Here is a 19,728-nt window from a genome sequence, read left to right on the forward strand (position 1 = left end):
CATCAAAATAAAAAACAGATATTTAAACGATCCGACAGGTCTCTCTCGTCACAAATTCATACCAGTTCTTTTTTTTTTTTTTTAAATATTTTATTGAAAATTTTTGGTCAACCAACACAGTACATTGTGCATCCTTTACACAATATTATAACAACACAAATAACAATGACCTATTTTATAAACAGAAAATGAATAAATAATAAATAACAAAAATGAAAACTAACCCTAATTGGCAGGTGCCTTATCACAAGTAACACTCTCCAAAAATATAATTTAACAGTCCAATATATAATTATCTGTAGCAACGACCTATACATATTATACAACAACCCTGAGAGTCCTTCTGGTTCCTCCTCCCCCCGCCCCGCCCCCCCCCCCCCCCCTCCGATCCTGGGCTGCTGCTGCTGCCTTCTTTTTTCCATTCCCTCTATCTTTCTGCGAGGTATTCGACGAACGGTTGCCACCGCCTGGTGAACCCTTGAGCCGACCCCCTTAGAACGAACTTAATCCGCTCTAGCTTTATAAACCCTGCCATGTCATTTATCCATGTCTCCACCCCCGGGGGCTTGGCTTCTTTCCACATTAGCAATATCTTGCGCCGGGCTACTAGGGACGCAAAGGCCAAAACATTGGCCTCTCTCGCCTCCTGCACTCCCGGCTCTTGTGCAACCCCAAATATAGCCAACCCCCAGCTTGGTTCAACCCGGACCCCCACTACTTTTGAAAGCACCTTTGTCACCCCCATCCAAAACCCCTGTAGTGCCGGGCATGACCAAAACATATGGGTATGATTCGCTGGGCTTCTCGAGCACCTCGCACACCTATCCTCCACCCCAAAACATTTACTGAGCCGTGCTCCAGTCATATGCGCCCTGTGTAATACCTTAAACTGAATCAGGCTTAGCCTGGCACACGAGGACGAGGAGTTTACCCTGCTTAGGGCATCTGCCCACAGCCCCTCCTCGATCTCCTCCCCCAGCTCTTCTTCCCATTTCCCTTTTAGTTCATCTACCATAGTCTCCCCTTCGTCCCTCATTTCCCTATATATATCTGACACCTTACCATCCCCCACCCATGTCTTTGAGATCACTCTGTCCTGCACCTCTTGTGTCGGGAACTGCGGGAATTCCCTCACCTGTTGCCTCGCAAAAGCCCTCAGTTGCATATACCCGAATGCATTCCCTTGGGGCAACCCATATTTCTCGGTCAGCGCTCCCAGACTCGCGAACTTCCCATCCACAAACAGATCTTTCAGTTGCGTTATTCCTGCTCTTTGCCACATTCCATATCCCCCATCCATTCCCCCCGGGGCAAACCTATGGTTGTTTCTTATCGGGGACCCCCCCCCCCCCCAAGGCTCCAGTCTTTCCCCTATGCAGTCTCCACTGTCCCCAAATCTTCAGTGTAGCCACCACCACCAGGCTTGTGGTGTAGTTCCTCGGTGAGAACGGCAATGGGGCTGTCACCATAGCCTGTAGGCTAGTCCCCCTACAGGACACCCTCTCTAATCTCTTCCACGCCGCTCCCTCCTCCTCTCCCATCCACTTACTCACCATTGAAATATTAGCGGCCCAATAATACTCACTTAGGCTCGGTAGTGCCAGCCCCCCCCTATCCCTGCTACGCTGTAAGAATCCCTTGCTCACTCTCGGGGTCTTCCCGGCTCACACAAAACCCATGATGCTCTTTTCAATCCTCTTAAAAAAAGCCTTCGTGATCACCACCGGGAGGCACTGAAACACAAAGAGGAATCTCGGGAGGACCACCATCTTAACCGCCTGCACCCTCCCTGCCAGTGACAGGGATACCATATCCCATCTCTTGAAATCCTCCTCCATTTGTTCCACCAACCGCGTTAAATTTAACCTATGCAATGTGCCCCAATTCTTGGCTATCTGGATCCCCAGGTAACGAAAGTCCCTTGTTACCTTCCTCAACGGTAGGTCCTCTATTTCTCTACTCTGCTCCCCTGGATGCACCACAAACAACTCACTTTTCCCTCATGTTCAATTTATACCCTGAAAAATCCCCAAACTCCCCAAGTATCCACATTATTTCTGGCATCCCCTCCGCCGGGTCAGCCACATATTGTTACAAATCGTCCGCATACAAAGATACCCGGTGTTCTTCTCCTCCTCTAAGTACTCCCCTCAACGCTATCGCCAGGGGCTCAATCGCCAGTGCAAACAATAATGGGGACAGAGGGCATCCCTGCCTTGTCCCTCTATGGAGCCGAAAATATGCAGATCCCCGTCCATTCGTGACCACGCTCGCCATCGGGGCCCTATACAACAGCTGCACCCATCTAACATACCCCTCTCCAAAACCAAGTCTCCTCAACATCTCCCACAAATAATCCCACTCCACTCTATCAAATGCTTTCTCGGCATCCATCGCCACTACTATCTCCGTTTCCCCCTCTGATGGGGGCATCATCATTACCCCTAACAGCCTCCGTATATTCGTTCAGCTGTCTCCCCTTCACAAACCCAGTTTGGTCCTCGTGGACCACCCCCGGGACACATTCCTCTATTCTCATTGCCATTACCTTGGCCAGGATCTTGGCATCTACATTTAGGAGGGAAATAGGTCTATAGGACCCGCGTTGTAGCGGGTCCTTTTCCTTCTTTAAGAGAAGCGATATCGTTGCTTCAGACATAGTCGGGGGCAGTTGTCCCCTTTCCTTTGCCTCATTAAAGGTCCTCATCAATACTGGGGCGAGCAAGTCCACATATTTTCTATAGAATTCGACTGGGAATCCATCCGGTCCCGGGGCCTTTCCCGCCTGCATGCTCCTAATTCCTTTCACCACTTCTTCTACCTCGATCTGTGCTCCCAGTCCCACCCTTTCCTGCTCTTCCACCTTGGGAAATTCCAGCCGATCCAAGAAGCCCATCATTCTCTCCCTCCCATCCGGGGGTTGAGCTTCATATAATTTTTTGTAAAATGTCTTGAACACTCCATTCACTCTCTCCGCTCCCCGCTCCATCTCTCCTTCCTCATCCCTCACTCCCCCTATTTCCCTCGCTGCTCCCCTTTTCCTCAATTGGTGTGCCAGCAACCTGCTCGCCTTCTCCCAATATTCGGACTGTACACCCTGTGTCTTCCTCCATTGTGCCTCTGCAGTGCCCGTAGTCAGCAAGTCAAATTCTACATGTAGCTTTTGCCTTTCCCTGTACAATCCCTCCTCCGGTGCTTCCGCATATTGTCTGTCCACCCTCAAAGGTTCTTGCAGCAACCGCTCCCGTTCCTTACTCTCCTGCTTCCCTTTATGTGCCCTTATTGATATCAGCTCCCCTCTAACCACCGCCTTCAGCGCCTCCCAGACCACTCCCACCTGGACCTCCCCATTATCATTGAGTTCCAAGTACTTTTCAATGCACCCCCTCACCCTTAGCCACACCCCCTCATCTGCCATTAGTCCCATGTCCATTCTCCAGGGTGGGCGCCCTCCTGTTTCCTCCCCTATCTCCAAGTCTACCCAGTGTGGAGCGTGATCCGAAATGGCTATAGCCGTATACTCCGTTCCCCTCACCTTCGGGATCAACGCCCTTCCCAGCACAAAAAAGTCTATTCGCGAGTAGACTTTATGGACATAGGAGAAAAACGAGAACTCCTTACTCCTAGGTCTGCTAAATCTCCACGGGTCTACACCTCCCATCTGCTCCATAAAATCTTTAAGTACCTTGGCTGCTGCCGGCCTCCTTCCAGTCCTGGACTTCAACCTATCCAGCCCTGGTTCCAACACCGTATTAAAATCTCCCCCCATTATCAGCTTTCCCATCTCTAGGTCCGGAATGCGTCCTAGCATCCGCCTCATAAAATTGGCATCATCCCAGTTCGGGGCATATACGTTTACCAAAACCACCGTCTCCCCCTGTAGTTTGCCACTCACCATCACGTATCTGCCCCCGTTATCCGCCACTATAGTCTTTGCCTCGAACATTACCCGCTTCCCCACTAATATAGCCACCCCCGTTTTTCGCATCTAGCCCCGAATGGAACACCTGCCCCACCCATCCTTTGCGTAGCCTAACCCGGTCTATCAGTTTCAGGTGCGTTTCCTGTAACATAACCACATCTGCCTTAAGTTTCTTAAGGTGTGCGAGTACCCGTGCCCTCTTTATCGGCCCGTTCAGCCCTCTCACGTTCCACGTGATCAGCCGGGTTGGGGGGCTTCCTACCCCCCCCCCTTGTCGATTAGCCATCCCCTTTTTCCAGCTCCTCACCCGGTTCCCACGCAGCTGTATCTCCCCCAGGCGGTGCCCCCCCGCCCATCCCCTCCCATACCAGCTCCCCCCTCTCCCCAGCAGCAGCAACCCAGTAATTCCCCCCCCCCCGCTAGATCCCCCGCTAGCGTAATTACTCCCCCCATGTTGCTCCCAGAAGTCAGCAAACTCTGGCCGACCTCGGCTTCCCCCCGTGACCTCGGCTCGCACCGTGCGACGCCCCCTCCTTCCTGCTTCTCTATTCCCGCCTGATTATCATAGCGCGGGAACCAAGCCCGCGCTTCTCCCTTGGCCCCGCCCCCAATGGCCAACGCCCCATCTCCTCCACCTCCCCTCCTCCCCCCATCACCACCTGTGGAAGAGAGAAAAGTTACCACATCGCAGGATTAGTCCATAAAACTCCTCTTTCCCCCCTTTTAAACCCCCCTCTTCGCCCCCCACATTCGCCCCACCACTTTGTTCAAACGTTCTTTTTAATAACCCGCTCATTCCAGTTTTTCTTCCACAATAAAAGTCCACGCTTCATCCGCCGTCTCAAAGTAGTGGTGCCTCCCTCGATATGTGACCCACAGTCTTGCCGGTTGCAGCATTCCAAATTTTATCTTCTTTTTATGAAGCACCGCCTTGGCCCGATTAAAGCTCGCCCTCCTTCTCGCCACCTTCGCACTCCAGTCTTGATAAACGCGGATCACCGCGTTCTCCCATTTACTGCTCCGAGTTTTCTTTGCCATCTAAGGACCATTTCTCTATCCTTAAAACGGAGGAATCTCACCACTATGGCTCTGGGAATTTCTCCTGCTCTCGGTCCTCGCGCCATCACTCGGTATGCTCCCTCCACCTCCAACGAACCCGCCGGGGCCTCCGCTCCCATTAACGAGTGCAGCATCGTGCTCACATATGCCCCGACGTCCGCTCCCTCCGCACCTTCAGGAAGACCAAGAATCCTCAGGTTGTTCCTCCTTGCGTTGTTCTCCAGTGCCTCCAACCTTTCCACACATCGTTTCCGATGTGCCTCATGCATCTCCGTCTTCACCACCAGGCCCTGTATGTCGTCCTCATTCTCGGCTGCCTTTGCCTTCACGACCCGAAGCTCCCGCTCCTGGGTCTTCTGTTCCTCCTTTAGCCCTTTGATCGCCTGTAGTATCGGGGCCAACAGCTCTTTCTTCATTTCCTTTTTGAGCTCTTCCACACAGCATTTCAAGAACTCTTGTTGTTCAGGGCCCCATGTTAAACTGCCACCTTCCGACGCCATCTTGGTTTTTGCTTGCCTTCCTTGCCGCTGTTCTAAAGGATCCACTGCAATCCGGCCACTTTCTCCTCCTTTTTTCATCCGTATCCAGGGGGGATTCCCTTCTGGTTTACCGCACAGTGTTTTTAGCCGTCAAAATTGCCGTTGGGGCTCCTATCAACAGCCCAAAAGTCCGTTTCACCGGGAGCTGCCGAAACGTGCGACTCAGCTGGTCATCGCCGCACCCGTAAGTCCCAATTCATACCAGTTCTAACCAATTAGTTTGTATCACCTTAAATGTTCCACCAACTGTCCTGCCAATTGATTCTAAAATTTCTCCCTCAGACAGGTCAAGTATCCTTTATCCAAAACCTTCAAGGCTGATTACCTTTCAGATAATGCATAATTGAAAAAATGAAAATCGCTTATTGTCACAAGTAGGCTTCAAATGAAGTTACTGTGAAACGCCACTCGTCGCCACATTCCGGTACCTGTACGGAGAGGCTGGTACGGGAATTGAACCGTGCTGGTGGCCTGCTTTCAAAGCCAGCGATTTAGCCCTGTGCTAAACCAGTCCTTTAACATAATTCTATTACGTTAAGCTAGCTTAGGCTATTGCATAATAAATACAGGGTACCCGTATTTTAAAAAAATTCGACAATCACCAAGATAAACAGTGCAGACAAACAACTAGGTTTCCCAGGCTAAAGGAAGCTGAGGTTCCCCAGAAGTGTGCTCAAAACCTTCAATTCTACTCATTTAAGGCAGCTCATCAGAGGACATTTGGTCTGCAGATCCTGAGATCTCCAAAATATAAAACCAGTTGCACTTGGAATTGTGCTCTGGCCAAAGTGTGGAATAAAGTTTGTTGCCCTCTATTACAAAATGCTTACAATTACCTTTATATTATGGCCAACCAACCACTGGACTGTGGAACTATATCTGCCCTTTCCCAATCTGCAATAATTTTTAAACACTTCTGTAATTTGCATTGTTCTAATAAGATCATCCCAATTCCATGCCTTTCTTTGTATGTTTTAATGCATTGAACCCATCAAGTTGGTTGGATACCTCAGAAAATGTTCACAAAAACTGACAACTGCTCAAGGATAAATACGTCTTCTCATTACATTGTTCAGGAAGAGGCAAGTCATGAGCAAAAAAAAAAGATACTGACTACCGGTGGCTGCCATGAAGTGAGTAGTCACACATTTGGTGCCTCCTGTTTGAGGCAGAATTGTTTGGTCGTTACACGTTCACGGGGGTGTTCAGAGAGAGCTACGAATTCTCCTTCGGGTGGGCATGTCTCAGCCCCATCAAATAAGCGGTGCAACTGTAAAGGGGCAACAGTCAGACCAGGAGCTTTAGCAAAGTGCGACAGAAAGGAAAGATGGCGGAGAGCTCTGTGGAGTCGTTGTCCGCTCAATGGTCCACAGACAGTTGGTGGAATTTTTGACGGCCAAGTACCGACAGCAAAGGCAGGAGGCCTGAGGACCTGGCTACGGTGGCAGACCTGATTTGGGTAGCCATCAAGAGAGTGGAGCAGAGGTTGGAGGCACAGAGTGCTTCGCTGCAAAAAGTGGAAGAGTCAGTGGCAGACTATGAGGACCGGTTGGCCTCGTTGGAGGCAGAGATCAGGCTGGTGGATCACACTGGTGGCAAAGCATCAAAGGAAGCTGAGGGAGAAAGTAGACGATTTGGAGAATCGATCAAGGAGGCAGAATCTCTGGATTGTGGGGTTGCCCAAAGGCATTGAGGGCAGGCCACGAAGTATGCAGCAAGGCAGCTTGGGAACCTGGTGGGGGAGGGAATCTGTTGGAGGCCATTCTGGCAGTGGACCAGAGCTACTTGGCAGCACACGCAGAAGCTCCAAATGGGGTTTGGGCTAGTGTCAATGGGGGAGGCGGTGGAACAATTGTGCAGGGCCAGAGGGGCAGCGTATGAGTACAGGGAGAAAAAGTGAACAAAATGCTCACGCACCAGTTGAGGAGGCAGACGACAGCGAGGGAAACTGGGTGGATGGGGCAAGCTGGTAATGGAGCCAGAGGAGGTAACAGGTGTGTTTAAGCCTTTCTATCAGGAATTGTACAGCTCAGGGCCCCCGGCAGGGGATGAGGGCATGAGACTGTTCATAAATGGGTTGGAGTTTCAGAGGATGGATACAGGGTACAGGGGCTAGGGGACCCCCGATTGGACTGGGGGAGTTGATGGATTGTGTGGGGACGATGTAGTCAGGAATGCCCCAGTCCAGACAGATACCCAGCAGAGTTTTATAAAGGGTTTGGGTCGGAGTTGGGACCTGTTAGTGGAGATATACAATGAGTTGGCAGGGAGGGGTGAGCGTCCTCCTACACTGTGTCAGGCGTCTATCTTCCTTATTTGAAAAGAAAGATAACAACCCAGAGCAGTGTGGGTCACGCTGCTGAATATCATTGTTAAGTGTGGACGCAAAGCAATTGGCAAAGATGCTGTTGGTGCGGATTGAGAATTGTGCGCCGGGGGTGATAGCAGAGGACCAGACGGGGTTCGTGAAGGGGCGGCAGCTATCGCCCAATGTTCACAGAATCCCCACAGTGCAGAAGGCGACCATTCAGCCCATCAAGTTTGCGCTGTCCCTCTATCCTACCTGTCCCCATAATCCAGTAATCCCAACTAATCATTTGGACACAAAGAGGCACTTACTTTAGCAAGGCCAATCCACCTAACCTTCACATCTTTGGATTGTGGGAGGAAACCAGAGCACCTGGAGGAAATCAGAGCAGACACAGAGAGGATGTGCAGCAAACTCCACACAGTCACCAAGGCCAGAATTTAACCCGGGTCCCTTGCACTGTGAGGCAACAATGCTAAATATTGAGCCTCCATGCCACCCTTTAATATTCAGAGGCTATTGAATGTGATAATGACGCCCTCGACAGGCCGGGAGGTGGAGGTGCCCATGGACGCGGAAAAGGCATTTGACCAAGCTGCGTCCAAGAACAAGATAGGTGAGGGCAAGGTGCCAGAAATATGTGGCGAGCTGAGGAAGAGGGAGGACGACCCAGTGGAGGAGGTCCGGTGCAAGTGAGAAGAGCGACGCAAACTGGAGTGTGGAGTGAGGCTTTGCGGAGGATAAACTCATCCTCATTGTGTGCAAGACTGAGTCTCATACTTTAGGGCTCATATGACAGGGTCTAGGATGAGCCGATTTTTCCCAGGGGTGGAAGGTAGGTGCTGGGCGGTGTGCATGGAGTCTGGCGAACCATGTCAGACGTTGGACAGTTTCTGGAAGGAGTTTGCTGACGTAATGTCGAAGATCTTGGGAGTGGAGGTGGCTCCAAATTAGTGGGTGGCGATATTTGGTGTGTCAGAGGATCCGGGAGTGGAGGTGGGAGAGGCTGATGTGGTAACCTTGGCCTCCCTGATAGCTAGGAGGCAGATCTTGCCAATTAAAGTAAGGGCATGGGTGAGCGACTCGGCAGAGTTCCTCCACCTAGAAAAAATATCAAGTTTGCCGTAAGAGGGGCAGAGGAGAGGTTCTCCACAATGTGGATGCTGTTCATTCATTGACTTCTTTAAGGGACATGGACACGTCAGCTTGGGTGGCTCCCGGGGGGGGGGGGGGGGGGGGGGAAGTGTTAATTGCGTATGGCTTACTGCTGCAGTTTGATTGTTTCTGTTCTGTATATTTTTGAAACTACCTCCAATAAATTCTTTTTTTTTTTTGAAAACCCAATCTCCAGGGCAGCACAGTGGTTAGCATTGCTATTTCACAGCACCGAGGATCCAGGTCACTGTCCCTATGGAGTTTGCAGATTCGCCGTGTCTGCGTGGGTCTCACCCCCACAACCCAAAAAGATCTGCAGGATAGGTGGCTGTTTTAAAATTTCACAATAGATCACACGGCATCAAAACATGTTCTCGATAATTGTGTTACTAATGTAAACTTTTGAAAAGCACACTACTGTCACACCAAAAATTTTACATAGTAAACTGAGCACATGATGAAAAAAATCCATTCACTTGGCAAAAAAATAAATAAGTAAATTTACTTAGTTATGCAGAGACTAGAGATGAGAGCAGATGAGAAGCACAGATTAATATATTTGTTTAAAATGATGAATGATTTGAGTGAATAAATGGGGACAAACAGTACACTGGGAGGAAGGAGACTGAATATCATTGACAAGGGAACCAGAGAGAAGATAAGGGCCAAAGACATTTTTACAAAATTATGCAGGAGGGCTATGGAGGAGGTCAGAGAAATTAGATGAAATGGATAGTTCTTCAGCACAGCCACAATGGTCGCTTTCTGTGCCGTGGGATTTCATTTTTCAAGACAGTGAACGATACACTAAAGATTCAAAATGTTGCCCTTGCTGACAAGTACAAAAATTAACTTGAAATGTCCTTAACCTTTTAAAAACAAAAGATGGAATGCAGAACTCAAGCTGATATTCAGATTGACTATCCACTCTGCCAACCAGAAGGCACTCAATGTAGATTAAAAAATTGCTTTTAAAAGAAATTGACAAGAATATCTTTCTGACCTGAACGGTTGTGTGGTTCACTGATGCAATGTCTACTGATGCCAACCACACCATTAGATCCACCAGAGGAATGTGGAGAATAATTGAAATGTCCTGAGTTTGGGGGAGCTGGGTTTCTGGTAAGATTTGTAATAGGTGGAAGCTTAACAGATCTCCCCATTCTGCTGACAGAGGTCTGAAACAAGCAAAAAAACAGAAAATGATACATAAATGCGGCTCCAAGATCGGGTTCTCAGTCACGCAAGGACCCACAGAACCCATTACCAGCAACACCGAGATTCTCAGATGGACAATCATACTGGTTAGCGAGTGATTGAAGAAACAGTTTTACTTATTCCAAAATTCAATGCTGTCAGAATAAAATTGGGGGAAAATGTTATATGATGGACTTGTTAAAAGAACAAAAAGACCAACTTCTATAATATGTTTATGAATGGTGTTTTATTTTTAAATTTAGAGTACCCAATTCATTTTTTCCAATTAAGGGGCAATTTAGCGTGGCCAATCCACCTACCCTGCACATCTTTGGGTTGTGGGGGCGAAACCCATGCAAATATGGGGAGAATGTACAAACTCCACACGGACAGTGACCCAGAGCCCGGATCGAACCTGGGACCTTGGCGCCGTGAGACAGCAGTGCTAACCACTGCGCCACGTGCTGCCCCTTATGAATGATGTTTAAGTATCTTAAATGAAATGAGGAAATAATATGCTGCATAAAACTACTTTCAAATTTTAACAAAACTAGAAATGGTCAGTGCTATTAGTTGACATGTTTAACATGTTTGAACATCTCAACACATATTGACCAATTCATTTTAAATTCATCATTAAAATTTGATCATGAACGTGATACAAATACATTTAAAAGCATTTACCTTCCAGCGCACAACTATAATTGTTAGTCTACTGTTGAATTGTAGGAATACAAAAATCTCACCGTTTGACTGTCCTGAAGTACTTCAGACAGTTCATCAACTGTGCACAATGTCTACAGAAGATATCTAGTTTGTGCAAGTTTAATAAAATTCATGCACTTGCTTATCAGTAAGCACTCTCAGTTGCACTACATAAATACTCACCCAGTGAGGGATATTAATTTCCTCATCAAAACATTGGGAACCAATTTAATTGCAAGTGAATTAAGTTAAGGCGCAACAGGAAAATAAAACCACACTGGACAGACAGAATATTCAGTTTACTACATCTGACATTTACTTCAAACATTTTTTTTTCCCCTGTTGAAAGCTGGAAAAGTGAAGATTTACTATGAAATTTGACTGAAGACCAATAAACCAAGACGTGGCAATTTGGAAATATTTTCACACTTGCCCCACAGAACAAAAGTTCAACATGAACCAGAGGTTTTAATAAGTGACTGGAATTTGTTCTCAACTCAGTCCATTTGAGGTTTCAAAATAACTCACTAATAGGATACAATTTATTTTACACAATTCTTAGCCAAATAGCCATTATATTCCATATGCAGGGATTCAGTAAATGAGATATGTATATGAAGTTGAATGGCAGACCGATGGCCCCTGTGAATTCAGTTCCTTGCTCTTTTAGTGTTATTTGTCCCCAGTTTGAATACCTCCATTTTGTGAGGGCCACGAAGAGTTAAACAGGAAGTGACTTTTATTTAGAACAATATTGTCACAGCACCAATAGTTCACTACTGGTTCTCTCTCTCGAGACGGTACATACTGGCCAGCTCTAAATATACAGCTGCAAGGTTAATGATTGCCCTGCCCCCTTATCCCTCAAGATTCATGGGGTAACTAATGTCCCCAGCCAATCAGTTCTGGGTAGGTTAAAACACTTCATACCAAACAGGCTGCGTTTCCCATCTACTCAAGCTTGCAGTAACCTCAATTAATACCGACTGAAAAAGACGTATCCTGACAGGCAAATTGTGTTACACCTGAAAAAATAAAATCTTACAATATCAGAATTTCCACTGTTGAAGTTGGGTTTTGCACACCGGCGGGGCATAGATAGCCCAATATGCTCCAATTTTCCCTCTTTGTTCATTCGTGTCCTGTCAGAGCTCCATAGTTCAAAATTTGATGGAGGCAAAAATGGAGGGATAACTGCTTTCAACTTGTCACTGGGAAGACGAGTGAAGGGTGCACCATTTTTCAGCTGTAATAGAAAAGATGTCTTAACAGAGGCACAACCAATACTTTTCTAGCTTTAAAACTCCTCATCAAGTGGATTGTATGCATTTTTACATTCACTAAAACTGCACATTAAAGATTCAAAACATACACAGGGCTCAAAATTGTGAAACTTATATCCTCTGTTTTCCCCTGCTCCTAAAATCTTCAAAACCATGGCTTGGTGTCAATCACCATGCCTTCTTTCTCCTACCTCGACGACAAATTATGGGCCTTGTTCCTTTAAATGTTTTTCCAAACTATTTTCTAAATTAAGAAATCAAAGACCCAGACGTACATTCAATTTGGAAAAACAGAAGACAGTCTCTTTGGATAGTCTCAACCAAGATGCCAGTGTCAGAGAGACGTTAAACCCAATTAGCAATCTCACAGGAAATCCACAAGAATGACTAAAATGAAGAATGGAAACCTATAATAATAGTGGGAAATCTTAAATTGCGACAAAGAAGCACCTTGAGCAACAATATTAAGTGTTTTGGTACCTAGTGCCAGCATCGAGCATTACAATTAAAGAGAGATAAAAACTGCAAAGTTATCCTATTTGCAGAATTGTCATTCTCCTCAAAGCAAACTTTAAAGTTGAAAATAATTGTCAGTTACAATATGGCATCACTCAACATAGTCAACGATTTTCTTGAAGTTCAATATATTAAGTTTCATAATACACACATAGCAGTGGTATAAGCAACTACATCATTATTGAAAAATTCAACCTCGATTTCACCAAGAATGAATATCCTACATACAAATTCATAACATACCATAGTTGTGAGAAGAATGTCATCTTTTCCTGTACCAGTATCGTCAAGTCCTATAAAGAGAATACATTTTTTTTTAAAGCACGTTGTATTATGGCAAGTCTGATACGGATTGCTCGGATACTTATTCTTCAACCAGTTATCTAGTACAAATCAAAAGTCATACCAAGGCATAATTATTTAGAAATATTAACAGGGAACCTATCCCCAAATAACACTTCATTCATATTAATAATTTTTCAACTGCTGTAAAATGCTCCGATTCAATGATATGAAAGTGCTGCACACCCAACAGAACAGGAATTGACTTTGCCCATTGCTAACAATGCATGCCATTATCTAGCAAAACCACAGGAAATGGAGGGTATGAAACACAGAATTGGAAAAAGATGACAATTAATCAAGGTAAGTATGTTTGTTTCTTCTCAAATCAGTTGCAGGCAAGATAAGGACAAGGGAGGTCCTTGTACAGAGGCAGCGTCGCCAAAGCCAGGACAAGAAGTGTCAAGTTTCACAACTGAGAGTTGCTACTTCCGAAGTGATACGCTTGGTGTACACATACTGGTTATTTTGTGTCGTAGGCTTAAGAAAGAACTCATCTCTCGGCTCTGGGTCACTATGCAATGTGGAGTTTGCACACTCTCCTCAAGTCTGCGTGGGTTTCACCCCCACAACCCAAAGATGTGCAGGGTAGGTGGATCGGCCACGCTAAATTGCTCCTTAACTGGAAAAAAAATAAACAATTCAAAGACTACCAGCGTGAACTGGAAGATGCTCGCAGCTCTCGAGAGGAAATCCTGGCCCAATCCAAAGAAAATGAAAAGAGGCTGAAAGCACTTGAGACAAAATAATTCATATGCAGGAGGAGCTTGCTGCAGTAGAGCGTGCCAAGAGGCTGATACAGCAGGAGAGAGATGAACTGGCTGAGGAGATTGCCAGCAATAGTTCTGGAAAGTCTTTGGCTCTGGACGAGAAGAGGCACCTTGAGGCCAGGATTGCTCAGCTAGAAGAGGAAGTAGAGGAGCAGCAGACAATGCTGAAATGGCCAATGATCGCCTCAGAAAAGCAATTCTCCAAGTTGACCAGATAAATGCTGATCTTTCTGCTGAACGCAGCAAAAGGCTGAAAATGCTCGGCAGCAACTAGATCGTCAGGACAAAGAGCTGAAAGCCAAGCTGCAGGAGATGGAGAATGCTGTCAGATCTAAATACAAGGCAAACATCATGGCACTGGAGGCCAAAATTGCCCAGCTGGAAGAGCAGCTTGATGTGGAGACCTGGGATAGACAAGCTGCCAGTAAGCTGGTCCGTCGCTCCGATAAGAGGCTAAAGGAGGTGATGGTGCAGATGGAGGATGAAAGACGCAATTCTGATCAATACAAAGACCAGGGTGAGAAAGCCAATTCCCGTTTGAAGCAATTGTAACGGCAGCTGGAGGAGGCAGAAGAGGAAGCCTTGCGTGCCAATGCTTCACACAGAAAACTACAGCGGGAAGATACTTCTGAAACTGCAGACGCAATGACCCATGAAGTCAGATCACTCAAGAGCAAGCTCACGCGTACAGATGTGGGATTCACTGTGCGCCTTACCGCAGACAGAAAGCTGGATGAAATCTCTGATGATGTCCAAGGTTGTGCTGATGGCAGAGATTCCAAAGCTGCTGAATAAATGCCAAAACACGAACCTACACAGTCTAAACACCATCATTGGGCCAATTGCTTATTAAGATATTAAAAAATGCGTAGTTGTGTATTTTATCTGCAACAGGTAACATCAGGGCACTCTTTCCCTCTTTTTTTCCCTCCTCAGCTTTCTATAACATCTTTCTGAATAATGCTGTAATGTGCTAATAGCATAGTACAGTTATTGTGCATCAGGAAGAACAAGGCTCATCACATGTGCACCCAGCGATGGAGGGTTACGACTTAACCCGATGTGGAATTATATTTCTTCAAATAATCACAACTCTGCAATTCTCAGCTTGTGACCCAGCTTGGCCTGGAATTGAGCCCATGGAGCAGTCCTTCTCACTTTCCTTAAGAGTTTTTGTCTCTTCCGGTGGCGGCCATGGAGGAGTAGGTCACACATTTGATAGCTCCCACCTGAAACGGACTTTCGGACCTTTTTCCCCCAGATTTTTGTGGACTTTATGAAATAAATCGGTGGAGTGAGCAATAGTAAGGAGGATTTCTCCCCTCCCCTCCCTCCCCCCGATGTATGGATAGCTGGACCATAAGTGGTCGTGTGAAACGAATTAGTCCCGATAGAGGGAAGCGAGTGGCGCTGGCAGTGCGATGAAGCATGGCAGACAGCAAGGACCAGGGAGTGGCAGCCCACTGGCCGAAGGAGCAGCAGATGGAGTTTTTCAAGAGTTGCTCTGCCGAGCTAAAAAGGGATACGCTTGACCTGATGAAAGCATCGATCGACCAAACGGTCGTGTGTCAGGTGGCCCAGGGGAAAGCGATTCAGGAGATAGAGTTAAAACTCTGCAAGCAAGAGGACACGATAACTGTACTGGAGCACAAGGTGGAGGTGCTAGATGACCACCGCAAGAAGATGCAGGAGAAACTGGAGAGCAGGACCAGGAGGCAGAATTTAAGAATCGTTGGCCTTCCTGAAGGTATTGAGGGACCAGATGCGGGAGCATTTGTGTCGGGTATGCTGGAATCGTTGATGGGAGCGGAGGCTTTCCCTCAACCCCTGGAACTGGATGGAGCGCACAGAGCCCTCGCAAGGAAGTCCAAGGCGAATGACCCGCCGAGGTCCATGGTGGTTCGTTTTCACCGTTTTTCAGATAAGGAGCGCATCTTGCAGTGGGCCAAGAAGGAACGGAGCAGCAAGTGGGAGAACAGTGAGGTGCGCATCTATCGGGACCTGGGAGCGGAGCTGGCCAAGAGACGTGCGGGGTTCAATCGGGCAAATGCGACCCTCTTTAAGAAGGGGGTGAAGTTTGGGGTGTTATACCCAGCGAGGCGGTGGGTGACGCATGAGGATTGACACTACTATTTTGAGTCAGCAGATGATGTTTGGACATTTATTAAAGAGAAATTGGACTTGAGCTAAAAAAAACAATTAAGCTTCGAAGATGGGATGTGGCGGTGGTTTGTAATTGTGTTCGGTTTTTAAATAAGATTTTATTTAGCCTTGGTCAAGAGAGTGGGCTGGAGGGCGCTTTGCTAAGCAGGGAGTTGATACCGCGGGGGGAGGGGTGGGCCTGAAGTTAGCATTATCCTTCGGGAGACTGGGTTTTGTTATAAGTGAGTGTGTCTGTCCTGCTTTGTGGTTATGTTAATGTTTTCTTGAGAGCTGTTGTTTACTTACTGGGGAATGTGATCCTGTAAATAGGTTTTTTGCTATGTGGGGAGAGGGGTCCGAACAATAAGGTGATAGTCTGATACGCGCCAGGGGCGGGGGTTAGCGGGGTCAGCATGGATCAGCCGACTCTCAGAAGCGTGGTGGGGGTGAGCTAGTGTTGAGTTGGTGTTTTATTTGGGAGATTAGGTTTCTGGTGCTGTGGTGGGAGAGGGGGTGTGGCTGCTTTGCTGGCAAGGGAGAAATTATTTTCAAGGAATAAATGGGAGGTCAGAGGTGACTGCTGCTTAAAGGGGTGCTCGGGGAAGCGGGGGGGGGGGGGCATGGAAGCGGGGGGGCATGGGCTCGGGGCTGGCCTAAAAAGGGTGATGGCTAGTCGGTGGGGATTGGGGGGGGGGGGGGGGGGGGGGTAGCCCCCCGTCCAGGCTGATTACGTGGAACGGGAGAGGTCTGAATGGGCCAGTGAAGAGAGCACACGTGTTCGCGCATTTTAAAGGGAATAAAGGCAGACGTGGCAATGCTGCAGGAGGCACATCTAAAGGTCACAGACCAGATGAGATTAAGGAAGGGTTGGGTTAGTCAGGTGTTCCACTCAGGGCTGGACTTAAAGACCAGGGGGGGGGCAGCAATTTTAATCAGTAAGCTAGTGGCATTTGAGGTGGGAGAAATGTGGCTGATAAAGGGGGTAGGTATATAATGGTGAGTGAGAAGCTGGAGGGGATCCGAGTGGTGCTCGTGAATGTCTACGCCCCGAACTGGGACGACGTGGATTTTATGAGGCGTGTGTTAGGCAAAATCACGGACTTTGAGTCACACAACTTGATCATGGGGGGGTCAAATACGGTTATTGAACATGAATTGGACCGCTCAAAATCCAGGACAGGGAAGTGGCCGGCGGCAGCAAAGGAGTTGAAGGGCTTTATGGAGCAGATGGGGGGCATAGACCCCTGGGGGTTTACACGGCCGAGAGTAAAGGAGTTTTCCTTTTTCTCCCACGACCACAAAGTTTATTCCCGTATTTACTTTTTTGTTCTGGGCAGGTCGTTGATCCCGAAGGTGGCGGGGACGGAATACTAGGTGATTACAGTCTCGGACCATGCCCTGTACTGGGTGGATTTGCAGCTTAGGGAGGAGAGAGGGCAGCGTCCGCCGTGGAGACTGGATGTGGGGTTGTTAGCGGATGAGACGGTTTGCGGGCGAGTAAATAAGAGTATCCAGAACTACCTGGAAACAAACAACACTGGAGAGGTATCGGCAGCGACGGTCTGGGAAGCCCTGAAGACAGTTGTTAGAGGGGAACTAATATTGATCTGGTCTCATAGAGAAAAGAAGGAAAGGGTGGAGAGGGAGAGATTGGTGGAGGAGATACTTCAGGTGGATAGGAGTTATGCGGAGGCCCCGGACGTGGGACTCCTGAGGGGGTGGTGCAAGCTACAGACAGAGTTTGAATTGTTGAGCACAGGGAAAGCGGTAGAACAGCTGAGAAAGGCTAAGGGGGTGGTTTATGAGTATGGGGAGAAGGCAAGCAGAATGCTGGCACACCAGCTTAGGAAGAGAGAGGCAGCCAGGGAGATTGGTGGAGTGAAGAATAAGGAGGGTATCTTGGTCTTGGACCCGGAGGGGGTGAATGAAGTTTTTAAGGAATTCTACAGCAAATTATATGAGTCGGAACCCCCGGCGGGAGCGGAAGGGAATTTCTGGACCAGTTGAGGTTCCCGAGGGTGGAGGGGGGCCTGGGGGCCCTGATCGAGATAGAAGAGATCATTAAGGGCCTGGAGGGCATGCAGTCGGGCAAAGCTCCGGGACCGGATGGCTTTCCGGTGGAATTTTTAAAGAAATTTTCAGAGATATTGAGTCCACTGCTGATGAGGACCTTTCATGAGGCTAGAGAGAAGGGTATCCTCCCCCCTACAATGTCTCAGGCCTCAGTCTCACTCAAATGGGAGAAGGGCCCTGAACAGTGTGGGTCTTACAGGCCAACCTCGTTACTAATTGTGAATGCCAAGCTGCTGGCTAAGATCTTGGCCACAAGGATAGAGAATTTCAACCCTCACCTAAGCCAGCTATTTATGAAGCGTTCTGCTTGGTTCAGAATATCTGTTTTCAAATCCCTATGCCAGAGGGCCACAGTGCTGGTGCTGGGAAAGGCAATACATGCTCGTCTAACACTGTTCCAGTGCTGGTGCTGTACAGGTCACAGTACTGGCACTGGGAGAGGAGATACATGTTCGTCTAACACTGTTCCTGTGCTGGTGCTGTACAGGCCACAGGACTGGCACTGGGAGAAGAGATACATGTTCGTCTAACACTGCTCCGGTGCTGGTGCTTTGCAGGGCCACAGTACTGGCACTGGGAGAGGAGATACATGCTCGTCTAACACTGCCCCAGTACTGGTGCTGTGCACGGCCCAGCATTGGCACTGGGGGAGGAGATACATGCTCGTCTAACACGGTTCCAGTGCTGGTGCTGTACAGGCCACAGTACTGCCACTGGGAGAGGAGATACATGCTCGTCTAACACTGCTCCGGTGCTGGTGCTGTACAGGGCCACAGTACTGACACTGGGAGAGGGGTTACATGCTCGTCCAACACTGCAGACATAAACCAAACCTGGCCAGTTCCAAGATTTCTCTGAAAAGGTTTTAAATGTGCAATGACGTCCAAGAAGACTGTTGAAAGGAAATGCATTGATATATATATTCATTTTTATCCAAATGAGTATTGCTTCATAGTTGTATTGGTAACGGTTTTTGATAATCTGTTGGCTTTACTGGATTTGTAAAATGGCTTAATTTCCTGTGATTCTTTTAAGGACCAAATATATATTTAAAACAGGAAAAAACGCACGCACTCATATTTTTATAAAAGTGCCTTAAGCATGTGTCACACCAGTGCCGCTAAACCGAACTGTAACCGTGGCTTATGGATGTTACCACAAATGTGTTACAAATAAAGTTTATTGAAAAAGTATAAATAAATAAATAAATAAATAATAATTGGGTACTCTAAATTTATTTTCTTATAAAAGAACAAACTCAATCCCGTTGCTGTTGTTATCTTAACAAAAAGACTAAGTTGAACAAGAGTTTGCCATAGGATTTGAGTCCAACAGGACAGAAGTGTATTGGAACTGCTCTGGAAAGGGTCTCTCTAAAAAGTACTACACAGAAGACCGCAAGTAAACCTGTTGTGTTAACTAAAGAAGTGGCATTTGAACTGTATTGGGTTTCTTAATTGGAATTAAGTGTCACGTAAAGATAAATTAACGTTCAAGTTTTTCCTTTTATTTAAGAACCAGTGCTATTTCTTTGATGTTAATGTGGTTAGCTCTGTGTTTAAATTTAAAGTTGTTTTAACATAAATACATATTAGTCTGTGTCATCACTCCTGGGGTGAAGTATCCTTTTCTCACATATACTGCGAGAAGTGGGGGTCCGGTCCGGTATCCCAGCACAAATCCATCATGTCCTAAAACAATCCATATTGCCTACTTT

The 19,728-nt window shown here is 47.3% G+C and overlaps 1 protein-coding gene and 1 pseudogene across 2 annotated transcripts in view; one reads left to right on the forward strand and one right to left on the reverse strand.

Annotated features, from left to right (window-relative positions):
• The window catches only part of LOC140425502 (ankyrin repeat and SAM domain-containing protein 6-like), a 72,817-nt gene that overhangs the window by 22,612 nt on the left and 30,477 nt on the right, over nt 1–19,728 (reverse strand). For both annotated transcript variants that reach the window (XR_011947877.1, XM_072509840.1), the window contains exons 7-9: nt 12,928–12,977; nt 11,931–12,131; nt 9,987–10,161 (exon numbers count right to left, since the gene is read on the reverse strand). Coding sequence is in view for 1 of the 2 variants with exons in the window: in XM_072509840.1 (XP_072365941.1) it covers nt 9,987–10,161; nt 11,931–12,131; nt 12,928–12,977 (426 nt within the window). In the remaining variant the exon portion in view is untranslated. The remainder of the gene's footprint in view (nt 1–9,986; nt 10,162–11,930; nt 12,132–12,927; nt 12,978–19,728) is intronic.
• On the forward strand, nt 13,254–14,591 carry LOC140425659 (myosin-9 pseudogene; annotated as a pseudogene).

The sequence above is a fragment of the Scyliorhinus torazame genome, chromosome 6, assembly GCF_047496885.1.
Source record: "Scyliorhinus torazame isolate Kashiwa2021f chromosome 6, sScyTor2.1, whole genome shotgun sequence".
NCBI classification, from domain to species: domain Eukaryota; kingdom Metazoa; phylum Chordata; class Chondrichthyes; order Carcharhiniformes; family Scyliorhinidae; genus Scyliorhinus; species Scyliorhinus torazame.